Source organism: Gymnodraco acuticeps, unplaced genomic scaffold, assembly GCF_902827175.1.
Source record: "Gymnodraco acuticeps unplaced genomic scaffold, fGymAcu1.1, whole genome shotgun sequence".
Lineage (NCBI taxonomy): Eukaryota > Metazoa > Chordata > Actinopteri > Perciformes > Bathydraconidae > Gymnodraco > Gymnodraco acuticeps.
In genome coordinates this window covers 25124-51557 of record NW_022992273.1, presented here as the reverse complement: position 1 = coordinate 51557, position 26434 = coordinate 25124, and the positions used below count along the sequence as shown (strand labels likewise).

The following is a 26434-nucleotide window of genomic DNA, read 5'->3' as shown; positions in this document are numbered from 1 at the left end:
CTAAAAATAATACCAATAATAAACACAACCTAAATATTTTGCTTCCACAAGCAGACTGCTCCTTTCAATCACTGTCTGTAGAGATGTACAGGAATTTGGGGGAGGGTGTCTTCGATAGGTTCCCCCCCTGTTTTGCGTCACCATGACACACACACACACACACACACACACACACACACACTCAGCTGGGTTTGTCAGGGGAAACTCAATGTGTGTTAGTCATTACTGTATGTATTTATGCGTGTGTGTGTGAAGTTCTCAATGGCTATATTAGGCTTTACATTATGGATGGCCTAGTATACTTTAAGACACACACACACACACACACACACACACACACACACACGTACGTCAAACAGCAGGTTGTTTTGGAGCTCAGGTGGTGTTATGTTGTTCTCACTATTTCATGCCAGTTAACCAAGTGTTGTATTCAAGCACTGGAAGAGTTACACAAACCTATACATTGGATCCCATAATATTTATAGGTTTGATTTCAGACTTTGACATTGAAGGTTACGCGTTCAGTCTTTTTTGACCACGTGTGTGTGTGTGTGTGTGCAGGTTGCTGCGTCGCCTGGCCACGCTGCTCTCCCAGCAGGCCACCTTCATGGCCTCCAACGAAGCCTTCAAGAAGCAGGCGGAGGGCGCCAGCAACGCCGCCAAGAAATACATGGAGGAGAACGAGCTGCTACAAGAGGTGACTCACACACACACACACACACACACACACACACACACACACACACACAATTTATTATTTATCGAGCTTCATAAGGAATTATTTATTTGTCCGACTCACAACTTCACTGTTCTGGTTCATTCATACAACTCCCATTGCGTCGATTTCATCACTTAGAATCTGAATACTTAATTTATCCCGGGGGCAACTGGGTTTCCTTGCTCCATTTTATAAAAGATTTAAATGGAATAAAACAATTATAAAAAGTAAAAATGGGCAAAGAAATATATATTTAAAAACAATTCGAATCTTTTTTTTTTGCTACAAAGGAGGTTAAAATACAATGTTCAATAAAAGATCAAATGCAAATAATATTTCTATCTGCACGTGAAGTTTAAATGAAATGTCTAAATACATAATACAAAAGAATACAAATATTTAACCGTGTACATTGTACGACAACATAAAACATTAATTTACTAATTAATTTCAGGGAAAAAGCGGTGAGACGCTGCTGTTCCTTCAACTCACCAGTGGGGGGCAGCTGCTCCAAAATAAACACTGGAGATATTCAGAGGGCAAAACATAACACACACTATCTTTGTCTCATTCATCATTCACAATGTGGACTCAACACACACACACACACACACACACACACACACACACACACACACACACACACACACACACACACTCTGTGGTAATGTGACCTGTGTTTGTCCGGGGTTAGGAGATCACCCAGCACTCCGCTGCTAAAAGGAGAAGTTGCTTCATCTGCATGTGACACACACACACCCCCCCACACACACACACACACACACACACAGACACAGACACAGACACACACACAGACAGACCACAGTTTAATATCCTCCACCACAGAAACAGAAAGGAAGTTCCCTATGAAATCTTAAAGACATTCCTGTTCTCACCAATTAATTTATTGTAGATTGACCGCGCAAAATGTGCAAGATGCAATAAAATGTCCTTTTTTACATGAAATTAAAAATAATTAATTGTAGCAATGCACCAGAATGTTCTAATAAAAATTAGGTTGATTTGTAGAATAATATAACAAATGTAAATATACTAAAGGAAGATATAAACAACACTTTTGTTATACCCATTAATTATATTAAATGGACATTCAGAGGTTAAAACGGAGGAGGAAGTGTTAGATAATAAATTATTTTTGCATGTCAAAATTTAGATTTAAAGAATAGGAAACAAGCGTTTGAAGGCATCACATAACCCTGTGGATAGAAGGTTGATTATGAAATATTGCAAACACAGAGGGGGAGTCCACCTTTAAGTATTATAAATGTATGTAAATAAAAATGCCAAAGGATACATACTCTTTTGTCCGACTGTATAATCCCATTTCATCGAGTATTTCCACATTTTATAAATCGTTATGTTCAGGAAAATATATGTAGCTTAAAGCTTATTTAATGTTAGTACATTTAAAAAGAAAAGGACAAAGTGGTAACATGCAGATCAGTTTTCTATCTGAGGTAATGGATGGCTAAGATGAAGGTGAATATTTTGATAATGTATTACTTTTGACAGAATTCTCCTATAAATAATGTGATTTATATTTCAGTTTAGCTTCAGTTACTGGTTTTTCTCGGGATCTGAATTCCTGCAGGGAACGCATCCGAGCGCAGATCAAACCTTGTATAACGCCGTGTTGTCAACACACACACACACACACACACACACACACACGTACACAGAGAGGGAGAGATATATCTGTCTGAGCCTCGAAGGTCAGTTATGTGTGCAGTGCTACACACACACACTCTCTCAAACACACACACACTCAATCACTCACAGATGACACTATATCTGACAGAATGGTGACACAACTTGTGTGTGTGCATGTTCACATGTAATCAGTGTAACATGTTTCTGTCGAGGACACTGACTCCATCCTCCCTCTGACATCCTTCACATGAAATACATTGTTGAGATTTATTAGTTGATTTTGTGTAAATCTCAGAATTCTGACTTTAATTAAAAAATTCTGACTTGTTTCTGAAAAGTCTGAATTGACATGCGGTCCTTATCCGCTTCCATATATAATAACACATTCACTAAAATGAGAGCACATAACCAATACACCGCATAACAACATAGAATAAATTAACATTTCATATTGACACATTTCATTGATCCTTAAAAGTAGAAATACTATGGTCTTAAAATACTCCATTTCAAGTAAAAGTCCTGAATTTAAAATTGTACTCAAGCAAATGTCTTGGCAACTAAAAAGTACTCATTCTGCACAAAGGCTTATTTCAAAATAGTATTATAAGCTTAATAAAGGAACAAAAGTCAAAAGGCGTGATTGTTGGAGCACCACCCAATGGCGGTGGTGGAAGGTTCACCTCTGCTCCGCGCCGTCCCTTGATGAGTGGTCTGCTATAAGAAGGACTCAGACACCGAGATATGAGATCAGCAATAAGCTGAGTTTACTGGTAAAAGGCAACAGTACAGAAATACGTACAAAATACAGAGTACCCCGTACAAAATACAGAGTACCCGGACTCAAGTTCTACCACCGTGCGATATACGTATCACTACAGCCAGTCAGAACAAGAGTGTCCAGTATTGAAATGTTACAGTATTTATACACATAAGCGGGAAGGAGTTGTGTTGGTTGCTCCTCCCTTCATATCTTCTCATTCGTTGTTCACTCCTAGGTAGGGTTGGGTACATTTCGATTCCAACGGAATCATTTAGAAATGTGAATTTCGGTTCCGCTTTTCGATGCCTGAGGAAATGTTTCTCGCCGCTCTCCGTAGCCTACGCGGCGGGGCGGGAAATGTAGCGTTGTACCTACACTTCCTACAGCGTAACCTGGGACCAGGGCCGGTGTAGGTACCATATCCGAGCAGATATGGTACCCCGAGCAGATATGGTACCTACACCGGCCCGTTGCACTGGCGATGATGTTCGCCTAGTGCGCCAGATCTGTGGAGGCGCTGCGCTGACAGCTCTGGGAGGGAAAACAAATATTTGGCCGTTGGTGCTCATCCTAATTTTCGGCCTTGATGTAACAACATTCATAACAGCACCAGATTGAAGCATTTTACTTTAAAATGTTCAAACATTTCTTCCCGGTATGCCTGAGAAGGCAGATATGCTTGTTTTTCTCAACAAGAACTGTTTTTAAATGTTGGACTGTTGCATTGTTGTAGCTTCAGTGGTTCTCAGGTTACAGGTACATAGCAGTGAATATAAACAGACTGATTAATGTGAATATTACTGTAAACTAACCTGTGTAAAAGTATCTCGAATAAATGTATTTTTTTTGGTGGAAGAAGCATGTATCATTTTTTTACCCTGCCCCTCAAAGAATCTGAATCGAGAACCGGAATCGAAAAGTAGAATCAGAATCGTGGAAATTCAAACGATACCCAACCCTACTCCTAGGAGACCCCAAGCAGTGAGTCAGCTGGTGTTGATTTCGTCTGGTCCGTCCCCTCTCTTTACAGTGTGTGTGTGTGTGTGTGCAAGTATGACGTCTCTTAGAAGAGCACGTCCTGTTCTGAGTGAAACAGTCTCTCTTATCAAAGCTTAGTTACATTACAACATTTGATTAGGTCAGCTGAGACCCCCTTGCACCGTATGCAAAACTCACACCCTACACAGAGCAGCAGGGAAACAGATGACACCTTATCTACATGCTCCCACTTGGTCAAATCATCCGCCAACATGGTCTCAGCTTTCACTCTTATGCTGATGACACACAGCTCTATCTCTCCACCAAACCGTCCACTCAGCTCCCCCTCAATCCCTTGTCAACTGCCTACAGGACATACAAAACTGGATGTCATCAAACCTGCTCAAAATCAACAGCAATAAAACAGAGCTCATGATTGTGGCTCCCAAGACGCAGCTCCAGAAGGTTGGAGACCTGCTTCTCTCCATTGAAGTCCGCAACCTGGGAGTCATCCTGGACACCACCCTCTCTTTCCAGGCGCATGTCAAAGCTGTCACCAAATCCGCCTTCTACCACCTAAAAAACATTGCCAGAATCCGGCCTTCTCTCTCTGACTCTGGCAGAAACCCTGGTACACGCCTTCATTACATCCCGTCTGGACTATTGCAATGGAGTCCTGTCCGGGGTTCCCAGCCAAACCCTGGATAGGCTCCAATATGTCCAGAACTCTGCCGCCAGGCTTCTCACCCACACCAAGCCATGGCACCATATCACCCCCACCCTCATCCACCTACATTGGCTGCCGGTCAAGTCCCGGATTCAATACAAAACACTCATCCTCACGTACAAGTCCCTCCATACCCTCGCCCCCCAGTACTTATCGGACCTCCTCCATCCCTACACCCCTTCTCGGAGTCCGCGGTCCTCAGACACGGGCCTGCTCTCCATCCCCCGCTCTCGCCTCCGAACTGTTGGTGACAGGGCATTCAGTGTTGTGCCCCCCCCCCCCCTCTGGAATGCACTTCCTGCCGAGATCCGTAATGCTGCCTCCCTGGACATCTTCAAATCATCACTAAAAACACACCTGTTCACCCTGGCCTTTGGGCCCTAGCCCTTTTCTGGTCCCCCGGCTTCCTTTATTTATTGATTTGGTTTGCCCGTTGATTGTCTGTTTGTTTTGTTTGTCCACCATGTACAGCGACCTTGGGTCCCTTGAAAGGCGCTATATAAATATAATTTATTATTATTATCATCCTAACTTCCTGTTGTGTCCTCAAACCCCCTTGCAAAAACATCTGTTGATCACTCACACACATTCAAAGGTCACGCCAGGGATTTTACCTAATCAGTCAAACCACATGACATGACATTTTCAGAATACAGCTTACAGTCAGCAATGTTAATACATTTGATCTCACAATTTCCATAACAGATGTTTCACTATATGTTGCACATAACAGGTATAGTTGATCAATTATTATTTCGTTGTACAACAATCAAACAATAATGAGAAGTTACATCACCCACTACCCCAGCAGCCAAACAGTAGCAACAATCATACAGCATATAGCCACTGCAATGAGCACACATCATTTATGGAAACTCATGTGATCTCTAAATGAATATAGAAATACGCTGAATTAAACTTTTTAATATAACACTATAGCTGGAAACTGTGAACACCTTTTAGTTCACACCGGAGTACTTTTCCCCGTACTTTTCCGTTAGTACCCCTTATGTCGCGTTCACACCAAAAAGAGCACTTATGGCGCGTTTCCACTGCAGGCCTCGCTCGGTTTGGTTAGGCCCTTATTAGGCCCGGCTCACTTTAATGCTGCGCTTCCATTACAGTTTAGGAACTGGAGTAGTTACTATAGTAACGCAGTGTAGGCGGAGCCGTGACGTCATCTTCAATGAGAGCCCCAGAAAAACAACACAGCCGTTAGCTCTTAGCACTCAGAGCTCACAGCTCCTCATATCTGTTCAGAAACTAGACAAAAGTTAAACAAGTACAAACCACAGACTGCCTGTGTCATGGCGAATACAGTCACTGGTTTATTTATGTCTGTATAGGCTGTTGTTGTGAGTGTGGACGGTCGGAGCATATATACGTTAGCTTAGCCAAGCTCCATTTAGAAAACACGCATTTTAAAAGGGTTTTTCGCCTGCCGTCTGTCTGCAGACTTGTCAAAGCATTAATTCATGGTTTTTACTAACCGGTATCAGTATGTTGTTACTTCGGCATCATTTTGAAACGTGTATTACAATTAAATCACGGTCAAATATGTTCATCTTGTTGTAGTTGTAGCCCCCTTGCCAGCGATTCTCTCTCTAGTTTAGCATACTCAGCCCGACTCAGCCTGGTTGTTCCTGGCCCTAGAACCACGATTTAGTCGGGCCAGAAAAAAGGTGAAAAAGTAGCCCCGGGCCAAAACTAGGCCAAGTGGAAACGCAACCAAAAACGGGCCCCGCACGGCTCGGCAAGCTTAAAGCGAGCTACCCGCTGCAGTGGAAACGCGCCATTAGTGCCGGGAACTTTTACCCCCATTTGTAGGGCCTGCTAGAAAGGTGGTACCAAAAAAGCACCTATTTCTATTGGCTGGGCGAATTGCAAACCACGCCCCGTAAAAGCCGCCATTGTATTTGCTGGCATTAGCATTATTAGCATTAGCCCCGCGCACCAACAGAGAGAGAATAACTTATGGCAACACAAAAGAAAACATGGGAGCGGTGGAGATGAGGAGGTGTCGGCGTTCTGGCGATTTACTCGGAAGGCTTCAGTAGAAGCTGCTGGGAGTCCCAGCAGCTTCTTCTGAAGCCAGTCCCCAACTCCGGGGACTTCGGCCGGCAGTATACGCCATGAAGTTTTTTGAGGCCTGCCAGTAAACCCAAAGAAGACGAAGTGACGTCAGCGGCTCATTTGCGGAATCTTCCCTCAGGGAAAAGAACTCCGGTGTGAACGCGATTGGTACTTAGTTCCCTGGGGTACTAAGTGCCAGGGTACTAATGCCCCGGCCACACCAGGACGAAAACGGCCGTTTGCGTTACTGTTTAGTGTCATATAGACCATTCGGCCACACGAGGACGACCGAATACGGCACTAAACGACTGAGGAAACGATAACGGGTCCCAAGGTGGATAGAACGGCATACGCAACGCTCTGGGGGGGTCAAACGGCTCCGTGTGTGCGCCCTATACGAACATTTTCTGATAGTGATTGCGCAATAGCCCCGCCTCTCCCCACCTCTTCTGCTCACCTCCGCTTACCCCGCGCCATTGCTGATGTGTTTCGCCACCAACAACAACAACAATGGCGGATCGCAGAGTTGCTATCGTGCTCCGGAAGCTACTGACCATGCTACAGTTCTTTGTGCAACATCTACAGCAGACTTACACATCCGGGGGGGGATCTCGTTATTCATTTGTTTTAAAGCTCAATAAATAACAAAGAAGACCTTTGACCGGCACTTTTATAATTTTGTCGGAAGATTTAAACTTTAATTCACGTTGACTGGCGAAAAACTCTGCCTGCTTACTATCCGGATAACTATTGCGTGTGGACGGAAACTTGTTTGCGTTTGCGTTAATCCTATGCGTTTAGCCGTTTTCGTCCTCGTGTGGCCGGGGTCTAAGTACAGCAAAGTACTTGGTGTGAAAGCGGCTATTGTACGTTATACAGAATAGAGAAAATGAGTCTTAAAGTACCATTTCATATCATGTTTGTGCAAAGCAACTATGAATATTATATAATAAATGTGGATGAGAAGTATGTAAATACTCAAGTAAAGTACAATTAAGTTAAAAATGTACGTATTCCACTGCTTATAACTCAAAAGACATATTTAAGGTATTCTCTAAATGGCTCCGTTAGTGTTTAAGTGGTAATCGGTTTGGAATAGTTTCCTGAAGGTTTCCCGGGTTCACAAAGTCGTCTATATTTATCTGATGTTTTTAAAAGGTGTTGATGGTGCTCGTGATGCAGCCGTTTGCTCGGCGGTCCTCGGGGTCTCGTGGCCTTTCTGATCCGACCCGAGACACTTTTATTCAGCCAGAGAGCCATAAAATATGGATTTATTATCCCAGCCTCGTCAATCAAAGGGCGGACGCTCAGCACCTGTTCCCCCCGTCACTCAGAAACACTCCATGAGTTTATCCAGTCTCATGGTGTTGTTGAATATCTAATATTTAATAATCATATATGTGGTGTTTGAGCCTCTGGTGGATGGCAATAAGCACATTTGAAAGTGTATTTAAGGTAATTAATACTTCTTTTAATTGTTTAGTTGTTAGACAAAAGAATTGGCAACACATTGGATTGTTTTTACTTATGTTTATATCGGTGTATTATTAAAATATCTAATTACATGGCAATAAATGACAGACCTGGAGTGACACTAAAACAAATGCTGTAGTCATAGACACTGACATAGACAGGTGTAAATACCAACACTCCTTCATCCACACAGCTGCACACATACACACACACACACACACACACACACACAAACACACGGGCACAGACAAACACACGCACACACACACACACACACACACACACACACACACACACACACACACACACACACAATGCTCATTATAATAGGTGACCAATAACAAGAGGAAGAAAAGTGTTTTGGAAAAATACAAAACCCTCAAAACTCTGGAAGTCCCGACATGGAGAAGTTTTAATGTCACTACTGTAAAACGAAACTAAAATAGACACAAATGAAGAGCAGAAAAGAAGAAGAAACGGTGTGAAAATGAGGATGTGTTTCAAAACTTCTGAAAAATACAGCTCTTTGCTTACCCATGATGCCACTGCGTTCAGATGTTGGTCTGACTGAGAAATGTAGTGAGACAAAATGTGTGTAAGTTTGAAATACAATCATATGACCGAATAGTTATATGTGAAATGGGACACCCTTATAAGCTTTGTGAAGCTTCAGAATCATGGACCAGACACTAAACAAAGTATGTAAAATATATCTTATAGAATTGGAGCGTTTTCACGTATTATACAGAAACAATTACAAGCTTAAAAACCCCTAACTAAATACCCTAAAAATAACTACTTCAGTACCAACCAGTGGTTGCGTTAGACTTTTTCGTTGTTTTTTTAAGAGTTTTAATGATGAGATGAGACCTATTTAATATGTATGTTTGGGTACTGAGCAGCAAATGTTCATTCATTTAATGATTCATACAGAACTTTTAAGGGCATGGAGAAACAAAAAGATGAACAGAGACACCGACCGTGTGGTCACTTTTCATGTCAACACGAACATGAATGATTTATTTGTTCCTGCACTGACGGCACAGCAGAGGGGGGCAGAGGCCGCTAAAAACACCACGACCATTGTGCCTAAACAGGCAAATATGAACAATGCCATCGTTTTAAATGAGACGGTTACAATCAGAATATGAACAAAACATTTACAAGAACAACTCAATTGACCTGCTGTAGCCTGAACGCTGATCTCTGCATCGTCGTGTACCCTCGGACAAATCCGTTACTCATCTTAGCTTCTCTCCAGATGTCGCAGAACATTTTGCCATCTTCTCTCCTCAGCCACTCTTGCTCCCACTGAACCCGGTACTCCCCGCTTGAACTCCTTGCCACTTGTTTGTCCCTCTGCCGCTGGCTGAACGTTGTCAGTCTTAGTCTTACTGGCTTGTCCTTAATCCTCCACCGCATCAATCCCTCCTTTCACCTCGTTTATCCGCACCATCACAATTACTGGGCTTATTAAAAAAGCTTCGGACGATCAGCTGCCGTGATATTTTGCGATTGCTAAAGCCGGTTAAACAACGAGGTCAAAAACAAGACTAGACAATAGCTACTTAATATGCACACACTCGCCACCAACTGGACAGGGGTGTGAATGACTAAATAATAGTTACAGACTACAGTAGAGTACAGTAGATCGCCCTCAGTCGACCTGGCCCCTAAGGATGTAATATAACGTGGGCCGCTGGTGGATATTTTGGCGCTGTTCCAAGTTGTGTTCTAATCCGTCAAAATTACGGACTGCTTTCAGATTTTTCCGTCATTGTTAGAAAAAATCCGTCATTGACGGAAAATATTCGGTTAACGCGACCTCTGGTACCAACACATGTTCAAAAAGCTCTTTATTGTTCTCATGCTGCCCTTTTCACCCTCTGTCTGAAACCAGAGCCCAGTCTGCTCTCATTGGTTAGCTGGCCGGCTCTGTTGTGATTGGTCAACCTCTTAGAGATGTCCCGCCCCTTTAGCCTATCGCGTACAATGTGTTGGAGCGCTAGCCAATAGGAGCGCAAGTAGGGTATTTAGACATTTTGTGTATTCGAGTTTTGATATACTTCAATTATTATGTGGGTGTACTGTATATAACACCATTCTTATTATATTTTTAAAACGTATATTAGAATGTGTTTTATTTATATTATAAACCGCCACAGATAATGACAGTTTTATAGTATTTCAGTTTTATAGTATTTCATACCCTCTGCTGACCCCCACTACAAACAAACACTTGTTTATTTAATTGTAACTTGAACACTGTATTTACAGCCAATCAGAGAGCAGGGTTTTGTTTCTCGCAGTGTAAACTCCGAGAGCAGCTGCTGATCTGAGGTCAGTGCTGATGAGGAGTGTTTGGTATGACCACCTGTTCGTCTGAGTGGGTGGAGTCAAAACAGAAACACATGTCCACAGCAGCAGTTTAAATTCCTTCATATCTGATTTAACAGGTTTATGACCTCGTCGGTTTTACTGTAGATTTTACTTTATCATGTGATGTTTGTAAGACAAGAGAGTATATTGGACATTTTATCATGAGGGTAATTGTCGTGCAGCAGAAGTCTGAAGATAAGATTTAATTAAAAGTGTAAGGATAATAACAACAAACTCATATCCACAACACACAGTAAGGCAAGTCAAGTTTATTTATACAGCACCTTTCAGCACGCGACAATTCAAAGTGCTTTACAAAATAAATTAAAAGACATTTTAAGAATAAATACAGTAAAAACACATTATATAATGGCATTTTACAACAGGCATTACAAATCAAAGATAATAAACAGGTATACAATACATGAATAAAAGGCATACTGCAGTGCGAATATGATCAGCTCAATTAAAAGCAGCAGCAAAAATATATGTTGTCAGTCTCGATTTGAAAATAGTAAGAGTTTCTGCAGACGTGCACGATTCGGGCAGTTTGTTCCAGATTGTCGGGGCATAATATCTAAACGCTGCTTCTCCATGTTTTGTTTTTACTCTCGGAACCGATAGGTCTTCTGGGTCGGGGCTGCTGAGGCACCTTGATGGTTCATAATTATGCAGGAGATCGTTAATATACGTTGGTCCTAAACCATGTAATGATTTAAAAACTAGCAATAATACTTTAAAATCAATTCTTTGGCCGACTGGAAGCCAGTGTAAAGACTTCAGAACCGGACTGATGTGATCCACTCTTTTAGTGTTAGTGAGGACTCGAGCAGCAGCGTTCTGAATCAGCTGCAGCGTTCTGATGGATGTTTTTGTGAGCCCTGTGAAGACACTATTGCAGTAGTCGAGTCTACTGAAGATAAAAGCATGGACAAGCTTTTCTAAATCCTGCTGTGACATTAGTTTTTTAATCCTTGATATATTCTTCAGGTGATAATAAGCAGACTTAATAACTTGTAATGTGACTATTGAAATTCAGGTCTGAGTCCATCACTACACCCAGAGTTCTAGCTTTGTGAGTTACTTTGTAGTCTGCCGACTGAAGCTCTGTGATTACTTTTAATCGGTCCTTCTTTGCTCCAAAAACGATGATCTCAGTTTTTTGTTTGTTCAATTGGAGAAAGTTCTGAGTCATCCAGTCAGTGATGTGCTCAGAGTTCTAATCGGAGAATAGTCTCCCGGTGTAATTTAAAAATAAATCTGGGTGTCGTCTGCATAGATGTGATAGCTTAGATGTTGTTTTTAATAATTTGAGCCAGAGGTAGCATGTAGATATTAAAAAGCAACGGTCCTAAGATGGAGCCTTGAGGAACCCCGCATGACATATTTATCAGGGTTGATGTGTAGTTGCCTATTGAGGCACGTTTTTTTCTGTCCTTTTAAGTAGGAACTAAACCAATTTAGAACTGTCACTTCAAGTAAGGATTGGAAGGTGCTTATATCTCAATTTAAAAGCTGTATCTCGCATCCACTCCCATTAAATACAGTTTTAAAATATCTAAAGTTGTGATCTGTTAAAATTAGGGCTGTCAAGTTAACGCGTTAATAACTCGTTAACGAAAAAAATAATTAACGCCACTAATTATTTTAACTCGATTAACGCATATGTATTTTTTTTTCCTCGGCCGCCCCGTAGTTTCAGAGCGCATCGAGTTTAAAATACCATCTACAAGCTGATGCTGACAGCCCCGCTCCTGCCGCCCGCTTGTGGCAGACCACACTTCCACGCTCACCGGCAGGCACCGACTGGCTGTTGGGAGGACCGGGAGGGTGTGTGTATGTGTGGCCCGAGCGAGAGAGAGACCTTACGTGCATTGTTGTTGTTAGCATCTGGTGCTAGCTAGCTGCGCTAACGGATATAAGGAGCTGCTTAAATGAAAACAGAGGAGTGACATTTCGCCGACAACTGCGCCGAGCACTTGACTTTATGCAGGCAGCCAGACAGTGGGACATTGTACGAGAAGGCAGCACACTCAGCACGGATAGTGCGCAACATGATTGCAGCTCCCGTTCGAGCATATGCCTTGAGTTGCACATAGCTCCAACGATCCATCTCACACACACACACACACACACACACACCCACACACACCATTTGTATTGTATTATTGTATGAGAGAGGTTCCAGGTTGAATTGAGGCGAATATTTGTAATGTTCAGAGGTTGTTGCGTTTAATATTCATGAGAATATTTGTCATTGTTCAAATGATAATAAACATTTGCATAAAGCATATTTGTCCACTCATATGTTGATAAGAGTATTAAAAACTTGAAAAATATTCCTCTAAGGTACATTTAGAACAGATAAAAAATGTGCGATTAATTTGCGATTAAAATATTTAATCGCATGATTGTCCATATTTAATCGACTGACAGCCCTAGTTAAAATATGTAATAATTCATTCAATCTTCTGAAAAATCCACTGAAATGAATTCCCTTACTTCGAGTTATTTTCCATTTTATCATGGGTTACGTTTTGTTATTTTAAAACATTTTTCTGGTGTTTTTTCTCTTTCAACAGAAACTCCGTGACGCTGGTCTCGATCTGCCGGAGGTCGGGAAGAAGGGAGCCGGACCGGTGGAGGAGAACAAGAACCTGAAGGAGGAGGTGAAGACTCTGAAGGAGGAGCTGGATAACAACAAGAAAGGTGAGGAAGATGGGAGAAAAATAAGTGTATATGGATAAAGAGAGTAGAATTATGGATACATGACATCATTGGAGATTGGGCTCGATATACGGTCAAAGTGAAAAAAGTCACGATACCTTCCAGCCACAGATCGCTTCTTTTACTGTCCTTTTGTCTTACAGAAAAACCTTACTTTTGATTTGATGTTTGAGCATGAAGCAACTTTAGTTCTCCGCTTCGTGCCGATGCTTTGTTTTATCCCGGAAGTGGGAGGGGCCGTGTTTTATCCCGGAAGTGGGCGTGGCCGTGTTTTATCCCGGAAGTGGGCGGGCCCGTGTTTTCTCCCGGAAGTGGGCGGGCCCGTGTTTTCTCCCGGAAGTGACGTCACCGTTGCTCTCATCTATAGGAATAAAATAAAAGGAGTATAATAAAGGAAAAGGAGGCAAATGGAAGAAGGAATACATTGGAAATTAAATTTGTAAAATTAATGAAAGGGAGTTGTATAACAATACTGATTATATGTCTGATGTATTAAAATCATCTGCCAGATAAATGTTCTGGTGTAAAAAAATACAATATTCCCCCGTGAGATGTAGCGGGGTAGAAGTATAAAGTATCAGAAAATTAAAATATCCAGATAAAGTACCTCAACGCTGTACTTAAATAACGTACTGCAGTAATAGTACTTATTTAACCCCCCCTCTGTGTTTATGTTCTGCAGCTCTGCAGAAGTCGGACAGTGACGTTCGTGCGATGAAGAGTCAGGCGAAGAATCTGACGGTGGAGTACGACCGACTGCTGGACGAACACAGCAAACTGCTGGTAACACACGCACACAGTCACTCACGCACACAGTCACTCACGCACACAGTCACTCACGCACACAGTCACTCACGCACACAGTCACTCACGCACACAGTCACTCACGCACACAGTCACTCACGCACACAGTCACTCACGCACACAGTCACTCACGCACACAGTCACTCACGCACACAGTCACTCACACACAGTCACTCACACACAGTCACTCACACACAGTCACTCACACACAGTCACTCACGCACACACAGTCACTCACACACACACAGTCACTCACACACACAGTCACTCACACACACAGTCACTCACACACAGTCACTCACACACACAGTCACTCACACACAGTCACTCACACACACAGTCACTCACACACACAGTCACTCACACACACAGTCACTCACACACACAGTCACTCACACACACAGTCACTCACACACACACAGTCACTCACACACAGTCACTCACACACACAGTCACTCACACACACAGTCACTCACACACACAGTCACTCACACACAGTCACTCACACACACAGTCACTCACACACACAGTCACTCACACACACAGTCACTCACACACACACACACACAGTCACTCACAGTCACTCACTCACACAGTCACTCACACAGTCACTCACACAGTCACTCACACAGTCACTCACACAGTCACTCACACAGTCACTCACACAGTCACTCACACAGTCACTCACTCACAGTCACTCACTCACAGTCACTCACTCACAGTCACTCACACAGTCACTCACACACACACAGTCACTCACACACACACAGTCACTCACACACACACACACAGTCACTCACACACAGTCACTCACACACAGTCACTCACACACAGTCACTCACACACAGTCACTCACACACAGTCACTCACTCACACACAGTCACTCACTCACACACAGTCACTCACTCACACACAGTCACTCACTCACACACAGTCACACACAGTCACTCACTCACACACAGTCACTCACACACAGTCACTCACTCACACAGTCACTCACACACAGTCACTCACACAGTCACTCACACAGTCACTCACACAGTCACTCACACAGTCACTCACACAGTCACTCACTCACAGTCACAAACACACAGTCACTCACTCACAGTCACTCACTCACAGTCACTCACTCACAGTCACTCACAGTCACTCACACACACACAGTCACTCACACACACACAGTCACTCACACACACACAGTCACTCACACACACACACACAGTCACTCACACACAGTCACTCACACACAGTCACTCACACAGTCACTCACTCACTCACAGTCACTCACACACAGTCACTCACTCACACACAGTCACTCACACACACACAGTCACTCACACACACACAGTCACTCACACACACACAGTCACTCACACACACACAGTCACTCACACACACACACACAGTCACTCACACACAGTCACTCACACAGTCACTCACTCACACACAGTCACTCACTCACTCACAGTCACTCACACACAGTCACTCACTCACACACAGTCACTCACTCACACAGTCACTCACTCACACACAGTCACTCACTCACACACTCACACACAGTCACTCACACACAGTCACTCACTCACACAGTCACTCACACACAGTCACTCACACACAGTCACTCACTCACACACAGTCACTCACTCACACACAGTCACTCACTCACACACAGTCACTCACACACACACAGTCACTCACACACACACAGTCACTCACACACACACAGTCACTCACACACACACAGTCACTCACACACACACAGTCACTCACACACACACACAGTCACTCACACACAGTCACTCACACAGTCACTCACTCACACACAGTCACTCACTCACTCACAGTCACTCACACACAGTCACTCACTCACACACAGTCACTCACTCACACAGTCACTCACTCACACACAGTCACTCACTCACACACTCACACACAGTCACTCACACACACAGTCACACTCACTCACACAGTCACTCACACACAGTCACTCACACACAGTCACTCACTCACACACAGTCACTCACTCACACACAGTCACTCACTCACACACAGTCACTCACTCACACACAGTCACTCACTCACACACAGTCACTCACTCACACACAGTCACTCACTCACACACAGTCACTCACTCACACACACACAGTCACTCACACAGTCACTCACTCACACAGTCACTCACTCACACACAGTCACTCACTCACACACAGTCACTCACTCACAGTCACACACAGTCACACACACACAGTCACTCACTCACACACAGTCACTCACTCACAGTCACACACACTCACTCACTCACATTAAAACTTACACGTGTGTTTAAACTTGATTTATATGTAACCAGAATCCCTGTAGAAAGCTGGTTGTAAGTTTTTATTTATAGTTGAACATTATGCGTCACCTAAACAACTCGATCAGGTTACACTGTTTTTATTATATTCAAGTTTAAAGGTATTACATCTTGATATGCAAAACAATGACAGAGATAAAGTGTGTGTCCGGACAGGCAGGTTAGAGGTGGACCAGCTGCTGCTTATACAAACACACCGAACATAAAGTTATGTAACATACCTCGAAGTTAGTTGCACTGAGAGATGATGTCATAGCTGTTTTAAAATCCCCCAACACACACACAACTTGGTTTATAGGTTACCAGACTCCACACACACACACACACACACACACACACACACACACACACACACACACACACACTCTAACAGGTGCACACTCAGACTGACGGAAGCAAAACAAATGTTGTCGTTGCAGCCAAGAGAAAACCCCCAAACCTATTTTTAACATCGGTGTTATACTGAGTGTTTTATAACATGATAACATCATTATTTGTATAGCAGTGTTTGAAACTACTCAAACGGCACGTAACATTTATATAGTTTCTGAATTTTTAACATGTAAGAGTTTAAATCGGTTAAAATTATCCCAATATTTACCTTTCTTTAAAATCGTCAAACATCGGCCAAACTGACTGTTTTTTCCCGCCCTGTTCTCTGTCTGCAGGCAACAAGCGACAAGAAGTCAGACTGAGAAGGATTTCCAGCTTCTTCATCGTCATCGTCTTCAAACAGCCTGCTCAGTGATGTCACTTCCTTATTTGGACGACGGCTCGCTGTGATTGGTTTATTTCATCTGGGTTAAAAAACATATATATCATCTGACTGTCAAAAAAAAAAAAAAAGTGGGCTGTTTGTGAAACTTTCAGACGAGGTTTGTTTGTGTTTTGTTTGTTTGAGGAACATCTGAGCATTCCCTGTTTCCTGCAGCTCGAGAGAAACTAAAAAAACAACCTGAATTTCATAATGTTCTGCTTTTTCTTTTGTTGCAAGAAACAGAATATTCCAAAAAAATTTGAGGTCCAAAGAATTCAATACACCCGCTCTCCTGTATTGATAACTAAAATATTGCACATGTAAGGATTCAAATTGAACGTGGCCAAACACAATCCTTCAGAAATTACCTTTAACCTTAATGTTTTATTTGTTTATTGGATTCGGGTTGTCGATTTACCCTAAAAACAATAAACTGTTGAATGTACTGTTGAAACTTGGATCTACAGTCTGTGAATCACGTTGTATGAGCCAAACAAAAACACCAGAGTCTCCTCTTTAAAATAATGCCCAAATCCTTATGTTTTCTACACTGGTTATCTTTAATATCCTGAAGTTTCTACGCTCACCTAGAGACATATGTCCCACACAAACGGTCAAATAAAGGATAAATAAATGACCAGACGTTTGTTTTGCTCGTACAAAGTGATGCGTCTTTTTTCTTTGTGGTAATAAACTCGGTTGGTTTGAAGATTTTGTTATAGGCTTGTCATTAAGTTAATCGGTTTGCAGTTATTTCTTTGTGTTTTTGTAGGTATTTTTCTTGTTTTGTGGCTTTCAGACTAAGATGTTTTCTCTGGTGAAAGATAACACAAGTTTTTGGACCCGTTTCACCTTTAAACCATCAAACCCTATATTCTAAATTATTTGCAGGATAAGGATAACGTTTAAATTGTTCGTTTTCAATTTAATGATTTAATATCTCCGTCTGAAAGCCTCTTAAGTCACTCTTAAAGATGTGTGGCAAAAAGGCACTTATTTGATAGATGGTGCAGCTCTAAAGGATGAATCATGTTTTAATTAACTGTAAAAACTGTCATTCCTCTTCTGTCCAGTCACATGCACACAATCATGTTCACTGTCAGTTTTCATCACGTTTAGCTGCGCTGATCATCAGTCTGTGTTCGACGCTTTACGGCGAAATTGGGTACGAATTTGTGAACAGATGACAATTGTGAGCAAATTGGGGTACAAAAAACACCACAAAGCGCTCTGAATTAGAAACGGATGTGATACTTAATGACGTGTAGTAAATTGACATCTACTGCTGCAGAACAAAATAAATGTCCAGTTTTCCATTGACTCCTCTTCACTTGGAGACACTGACATTAACAATTCGTCCAAATTACTTTTCCTCTTGATAAGAATATCTGCATGACCAGTTATGCAAAGAGGCCCTGTTACCTTGTGTTCAAATCAGCTAGTGTTGAATTAAATAACTGCTAAGTGTTTCGTAATATCCACCACAAAACACGGGAAATTGTAACGATTTTCAGGCTGATATTGAAGCGCTAATTTATTTGATCTAAGCCGGTAAACATCGTCCATTTCCCATCATGTTTACCATAAGCAATATTGAAGAGAAAGGACATTTGGCAAACCACGCCCCGTAAAACTCCCAACAAGTTTTGTGAAGCCGCCATTTTATTATCCTCGCATTAGCATTATTAGCATTAGCATTATCCCAGCGCACAAACGCAGAGAGACTAACTTATGGCAACACAAAAGACAACATGGGAGCGGCGGAGATGAGGAGGTGTCGGCGTTCTGGCGATTTACTCTGAAGGCTTCAGTAGAAGCTGCCGGGGACTTCGGGCGTCAGTATACGCCGTGAAGTTGTTTTCGCCCTGCCAGTAAACTCAAAGCAGAAGAAGAAGTGACGTCAGCGGCTTTATTTGTCTAATCCTCCCCCAGGAACTTATTCCAGTGTGAACGCGATCTGTACTTAGTTCATGAGAACTTAAGAGTTCTCATGAACCTTTGTGGGAAAAGTACTGCGGTGTGAAAGCGCCGAATGAAACTATGGGTTAACACAAGCTGCGATCAAAATCACATCACTTCTCAAATGTCCAATCACAGATGAGGGTGGAGCAACCTTCAAACAAGTGTCCCACATTAGGCTTAAAGCAAAAAGAGTGTCCCACATTAGGGCAACTCACCCTATGTCTACTTTCTTGCATGAGCAAAATATATGTTTTCTAGTTATATAAAGACTTGTGGGACTTGTATTTTGATAGTCTGTCACGTTTATGTGATGCTGAATGTGTAATTATTCTGTATTTTGGTTTCATTTACTTGTTACATCTTTAAGAAAGTGTGATGATGCTGAGAGAAATTCACCTTTAATGCTTTATGATGAAACATGAATATTCAGGCTGATGTAACGAAGCGTCTGTGGTTATTCAGACCAAACCTCATGCTGCATATCTCTGTATTGAAACACAGAAATGTTCTTTTGTTTAATTTTCACCTGTGTGTTGTTTTTGAAGACTGATGGTGTGTAACTCTAGAGTTTCGGAGGGATCACGGTGAACTGTATCTGGACTCATGTCAGACAATTGAAGTTTTGAAATAAACCAGCAAAGGAACTTCTCTAAAGTCTGCTGGTATTTTACTTTTGTGTGTTTCCTGTCCCCTGGTGTTGGATGTGCACACATTAAAGGTCACCTATCATGCTATCTTTAGGCAATAGCACAGGTCTCAGATATATAAACATATATAAAAAACATGTCAATGAAGTGTTTTGCTCAAAATACCAAACAGATCACCCATTCTAGCCATGCCTCATATCCCTCTATTTCACTTCCTGTTTCAAAAGTGATGATTCTGGTATAAAGCTTTAATAAAAAAGGGGTCTGAGCTCATGCGGGACCCGGCAGCTACTGTCTAAACTAAATGCTGCCGTGATGAAACACCACATCAAGGATTCTCTCTGAAACAGTCTGGAGCTCAAAGGCTTTCTCTCTTGCCGGTTATACCACAAGGTGAGTTCCTGTTTACTTCCTGCTTCTTCACACACATGCTCTCCAGTACAGGTTAGCTCTGAGTGTTAGCGATGCTAATGTAAACACCGACCATATTACGTCCAAAACAGTCGGGCATTGTTTCTGATAGCAACTTTCTGATTGGCCCGTGGGTCCACATTTCAGATATTACGTCATATCGGACGCAAATCTGGATCAGCTCCGTTGTAGCCCGTTTTTAGAGATTTGGGTACGGAGGAAAAGAGAGAGGGTTTTATTTTCTGACGCTGCGTGAGTTCCCTGACACACCGGGGATACATGTTTGATGTATAAAAGACATCAAAAAGTGCATTTTGCATGATAGGTTCCCTTTAAAAGTACAAAAACACCAAGAATGCTTTAGTTATGATTTACTACTATTTGATATCTTGACATCCATATTTATAAATATATCGTCCTTTAAGTCGTGTTTATGATAAAGCTTCATGCATTAAAGTGAACGGTGTTAACATTTGACTTTTTATTAGAGGTGCAGTAACTAAGTAAATGTACTCAAGTACTGTACTTAAATACAATTTTGAGATACTTGTACTATATTTGAGTATTTCGATGTTATGCTGCTTTGTACTTTTACTCCAATACACGTATTTAATACCTTTAGTTATGTTAATGTTAAAAATGTTAATATCTTATTTGACGTTTGCACTTAACACACAGGGTGAAGGTGTCACTTTGGTCTGATTTGTGTCTAAATGTCTCCCTATTTGTACTACTGTTACAAAACAAACAATTGGTATAATGGAGAAAATAATCAGCAGAATAAGCATTAGTCAAAAATCATTGCCTCTATTTGTGTTACACAGACAGCGGGATCGAAATCTGAATGTATATATACATAGACACAAATATACGGTAACACTTTAGATTAAGGTACACATATTCGCTCCTGTCGGCCACCGTACTTTAAGCTTCTATTTTGACAATAAACGTTATTTGAGATTAAAAATGCAGCAGAAGCACCGGTCACAACAGTGAAATGGGAGGAAAAACCACATACTCTCAGAGTATTAAAGCACATTGAAGTGTGAACACAAAACACACACACACACATATACACACATATACGGTATGAAAGTAACATTTTAAAACTGATTAGTTTACAGTTGTGGCTTCATGGGCAATAGTCAAGTTTTTGTCAGAAATCATTCCCTCTGGACCCCCGACGGTGCGGCACAATTATTTTATGCTGCTCAATAAAGAAATGAAAGCCGAACGCGAGGAAATTAATGCAGATTTTTTGTGATTTTCAATAAGAAATATAAAAATGGTGATTGTCCCCAAACATGGCTTCAGAGTCATGGATGGAAAATTCATTTTTGGTGTTAATTAGACGACGAATTCTGATTAATAAAGGGTTGTTTTTCAGTCTACAGCATCCTATTTAGGTTTTACAAGCTGCCAATGTATACAACTACCACCTGAATATAAAATAAATGAGCATTTTTAAAAACATCCATGGTGGTTGTTCAAATATCAGCGTAAAGTGACAATTATGCGACTAAAATCAATGTGACTCAATGCACTGCCACTTTGATAACTCAGAGGGATCTTCCTATAAAACCACTTGTATAAAAGTTCAAATATTATTAAATATTAAATGTTATTATCATCACTCTATAGGATAAAAGGACCATGTCGTTTGACTTCACAGGAGTTGTGTACACATATCTTAAAATACGATTGTTATTAGAACTCTTTTATGTGTAATCTCGCTTCATGTTAAAAAGTTCAGGAAACACTTTAGATTAAGGTACACATATTCACCGTCATCTAGTTGTTAATTTACACATTAGAGTCAAACTACTAGCTTATTGGTTATGAACAAGACTTCACTTTAAAATAGGGAACTTATTCTGAGTTAGAAAAACCTCATTTTGAGTTATTTTGACACAATTAACACTTGTAGTTATAATATTTCATATTTGTTAGGTATTATGAAAGAATGCCTTATTGAGCATATTAAGACCAAAACTAGGGCTGCTCGATTATGGCAAAAATCATAATCTCGATTATTTGGGTCAATAATTGTAATTGCGATTATTAAATGCGATTATTCATTGACTTTGAAAACATCCATTTATTGTACTTTAAAACAAATACATATAATAATTTGAACTTTTTAACTGTTGAATTATACGTTCCGGGTAATCAACTGAAAAACCAATACAAAATAAAATAAATTATACATTCATATCTATCAAAAATAATAAATACCAATAAACAAGATCAACAAACATGTTGCAGTGCACTGTCACAACCTGAAAACTCTTAACATACAGTACGGCTGCTCGATTATGGCAAAAATCATAATCTCGATTATTTGGGTCAATAATTGATATCACGATTATTAAAAACTATTATCTATTTACTTTGAAAACATCCATTTATTGGAGAAAAAATGTGAACAGTATGTTTTTAACAGTTGATTACCCTGAACTTTAAGTAAAATTCAACTGAAAAAAAAAAAAAGTTTTATTTCGATTACGTTGTTTTCGTAATCGTTGCAAGCCATAATTGCGATTAAAATACGATTAATTGAGCAGCCCTAACCGTAACTCATGCACAACAACGTCCTTACTTACAATAAATAAGCACTCATTAGAGGGTTATTGAGGACAAACTCTTAACTAACGGCCTAGTACTTGTAGAATATGGTCATGTAGAACAAGGCGTGTTTTATACTGACTAATAAAGAGCCAATATACTGCTAATGATATGATGTTAATGAACAACTAGTTGATGGCGAATATGTGTACCTTAAAATAAAGTGTTACCAAAGTTCATATACACACATTTAGAGGTAGAAATAAAAGCTGACGGTAAATATTCAAAAGAATAACGTCCACAGGTTTTAGTCTAGTCTAGTGAGCTACACTCATTATTTCAACAGTACAAATATATACAGTAGTGCAAAACTGTCAGAAAAAGTGTCTATAAATAATCATTATAGTTAAAAATGTGTTCCACCTCAACTAACTACAGCCGCTTCTTTATCATTATGTTAAATAATGATGCAATAATTCAATATACTGTATATCCGAGCCACGTCGGACATTTTTCAACTTTTAATACCTTGACCTAATTTCCTGTGTATCTTTAGAGTTGTTTTTACGTGTACTTTTACAGCAGTGCAGGATATGAATACTTCCTCTGGTGTCTGGAGGCCTTTTTTCGGTCCACATAACACACATGGCGTTCCGTCTCGAGTCTAAACTTAGTATCTCTTAATATGGCAGCTGTCGACGGAGTGGCCGTTTGGCATTAGGAACCGGTTTGAGCTCGCTCTCCCCAGATCAGATTTCAGATTTCGAGTCTAAGGGTGTTTCTCAATGTCCTTGGTAGGACAAGTCCCTCCGAGTCAGGTCCTTCAGAAGCGAGGCAAGAATCCTTCCTAGCCTCGAAACACGAAGAATGGTGGAACAGGCTAACGGGTGTGCGTCATATGCGAGGCCTCGCCTTAAATGGAGCGCGATTTCCGCAAAAGATTTGGGAAATTGGTCCGTGCGCAAAGCATTGTGGGGATTTGAAGAGCACAGAGTCTACACATGTGTATCCTCAAAATTTCCCGCAACGAAGGACGCCGGCCTCCGTGGAATTCCAAGCATCCTGGACATTGGAACAGTCCTTCGGCGGGACTCGATGACGTAGCATCCTTGAAATAGTGGCTCTGGAGCATCCTTCCTTGACATTGAGAAACACCCTCTATTTCTGTCTTCGGCTTCGTGGAAGTTCATCCTGGTTTCTAAGTGCTGACAGGGGACAGAGGCTTCTTGGTAGTTTAAATACGAGTAGCTGCAATGGTTCTGGTTTGATCCAGTTGTGCCTTACAGATGATTTTCAACTGACTCTATATCGCCACATGATGTCAACAATATGAAAGCTATTTAGACTCTAAAAGAGGTAGCTGTTTTACCAATATGTCTGCTGTGATCAGAAGGAGAGGACTCTTTAAAGTAGAGACACTACATACTGATATGCACCTGAACATCAGCAGGAGAGGACTCTTTAAAGTAGAGACACTACATACTGATATGCACCTGAACATCAGCAGGAGAGGACTCTTTAAAGTAGAGACACTACATACTGATATACACCTGAACATCAGCAGGAGAGGACTCTTTAAAGGAGAGACACTACATACTGATATACACCTGAACATCAGCAGGAGAGGACTCTTTAAAGTAGAGACACTACATACTGATATGCACCTGAACATCAGCAGGAGAGGACTCTTTAAAGTAGAGACACTACATACTGATATACACCTGAACATCAGCAGGAGAGGACTCTTTAAAGTAGAGACACTACATACTGATATGCACCTGAACATCAGCAGGAGAGGACTCTTTAAAGTAGAGACACTACATACTGATATACACCTGAACATCAGCAGGAGAGGACTCTTTAAAGTAGAGACACTACATACTGATATACACCTGAACATCAGCAGGAGAGGACTCTTTAAAGTAGAGACACTACATACTGATATACACCTGAACAACAGCAGGAGAGGACTCTTTAAAGTAGAGACACTACATACTGATATACACCTGAACATCAGCAGGAGAGGACTCTTGAAAGTAGAGACACTACATACTGATATACACCTGAACATCAGCAGGAGAGGACTCTTTAAAGTAGAGACACTACATACTGATATACACCTGAACATCAGCAGGAGAGGACTCTTTAAAGTAGAGACACTACATACTGATATACACCTGAACATCAGCAGGAGAGGACTCTTTAAAGTAGAGACACTACATACGGATATACACCTGAACATCAGCAGGAGAGGACTCTTTAAAGTAGAGACACTACATACTGATATACACCTGAACATCAGCAGGACAGGACCCTTTAAAGTAGAGACACTACATACTGATATGCACCTGAACATCAGCAGGAGAGGACTCTTTAAAGTAGAGACACTACATACTGATATGCACCTGAACATCAGCAGGAGAGGACTCTTTAAAGTAGAGACACTACATACTGATATGCACCTGAACATCAGCAGGAGAGGACTCTTTAAAGTAGAGACACTACATACTGATATACACCTGAACATCAGCAGGAGAGGACTCTTTAAAGGAGAGACACTACATACTGATATACACCTGAACATCAGCAGGAGAGGACTCTTTAAAGTAGAGACACTACATACTGATATGCACCTGAACATCAGCAGGAGAGGACTCTTTAAAGTAGAGACACTACATACTGATATACACCTGAACATCAGCAGGAGAGGACTCTTTAAAGTAGAGACACTACATACTGATATGCACCTGAACATCAGCAGGAGAGGACTCTTTAAAGTAGAGACACTACATACTGATATACACCTGAACATCAGCAGGAAAGGACTCTTTAAAGTAGAGACACTACATACTGATATACACCTGAACATCAGCAGGAGAGGACTCTTTAAAGTAGAGACACTACATACTGATATACACCTGAACAACAGCAGGAGAGGACTCTTTAAAGTAGAGACACTACATACTGATATACACCTGAACATCAGCAGGAGAGGACTCTTGAAAGTAGAGACACTACATACTGATATACACCTGAACATCAGCAGGAGAGGACTCTTTAAAGTAGAGACACTACATACTGATATACACCTGAACATCAGCAGGAGAGGACTCTTTAAAGTAGAGACACTACATACTGATATACACCTGAACATCAGCAGGAGAGGACTCTTTAAAGTAGAGACACTACATACGGATATACACCTGAACATCAGCAGGAGAGGACTCTTTAAAGTAGAGACACTACATACTGATATACACCTGAACATCAGCAGGACAGGACCCTTTAAAGTAGAGACACTACATACTGATATGCACCTGAACATCAGCAGGAGAGGACTCTTTAAAGTAGAGACACTACATACTGATATACACCTGAACATCAGCAGGAGAGGACTCTTTAAAGTAGAGACACTACATACTGATA

The 26434-nt window shown here is 41.3% G+C and overlaps 2 protein-coding genes across 2 annotated transcripts in view; one reads left to right on the top strand and one right to left on the bottom strand.

The window, feature by feature from the left end:
* bcap31 (B cell receptor associated protein 31) overlaps positions 1 to 18778 on the top strand; it is a 35899-nt gene extending 17121 nt beyond the window's left edge. The window contains exons 5-8 of the mRNA XM_034207307.1: positions 562 to 697; positions 13365 to 13491; positions 14192 to 14292; positions 17335 to 18778. Of these exons, the coding sequence (XP_034063198.1) occupies positions 562 to 697; positions 13365 to 13491; positions 14192 to 14292; positions 17335 to 17361 (391 nt within the window). The 3' untranslated portion in view covers positions 17362 to 18778. The remainder of the gene's footprint in view (positions 1 to 561; positions 698 to 13364; positions 13492 to 14191; positions 14293 to 17334) is intronic.
* LOC117540556 (sodium- and chloride-dependent creatine transporter 1-like) overlaps positions 13209 to 26434 on the bottom strand; it is a gene marked incomplete at its 5' end in the record, with an annotated part of 37717 nt that continues 24491 nt past the window's right edge. The window contains 1 exon segment of the mRNA XM_034207306.1: positions 13209 to 13870. Within this exon segment, the coding sequence (XP_034063197.1) occupies positions 13754 to 13870 (117 nt within the window).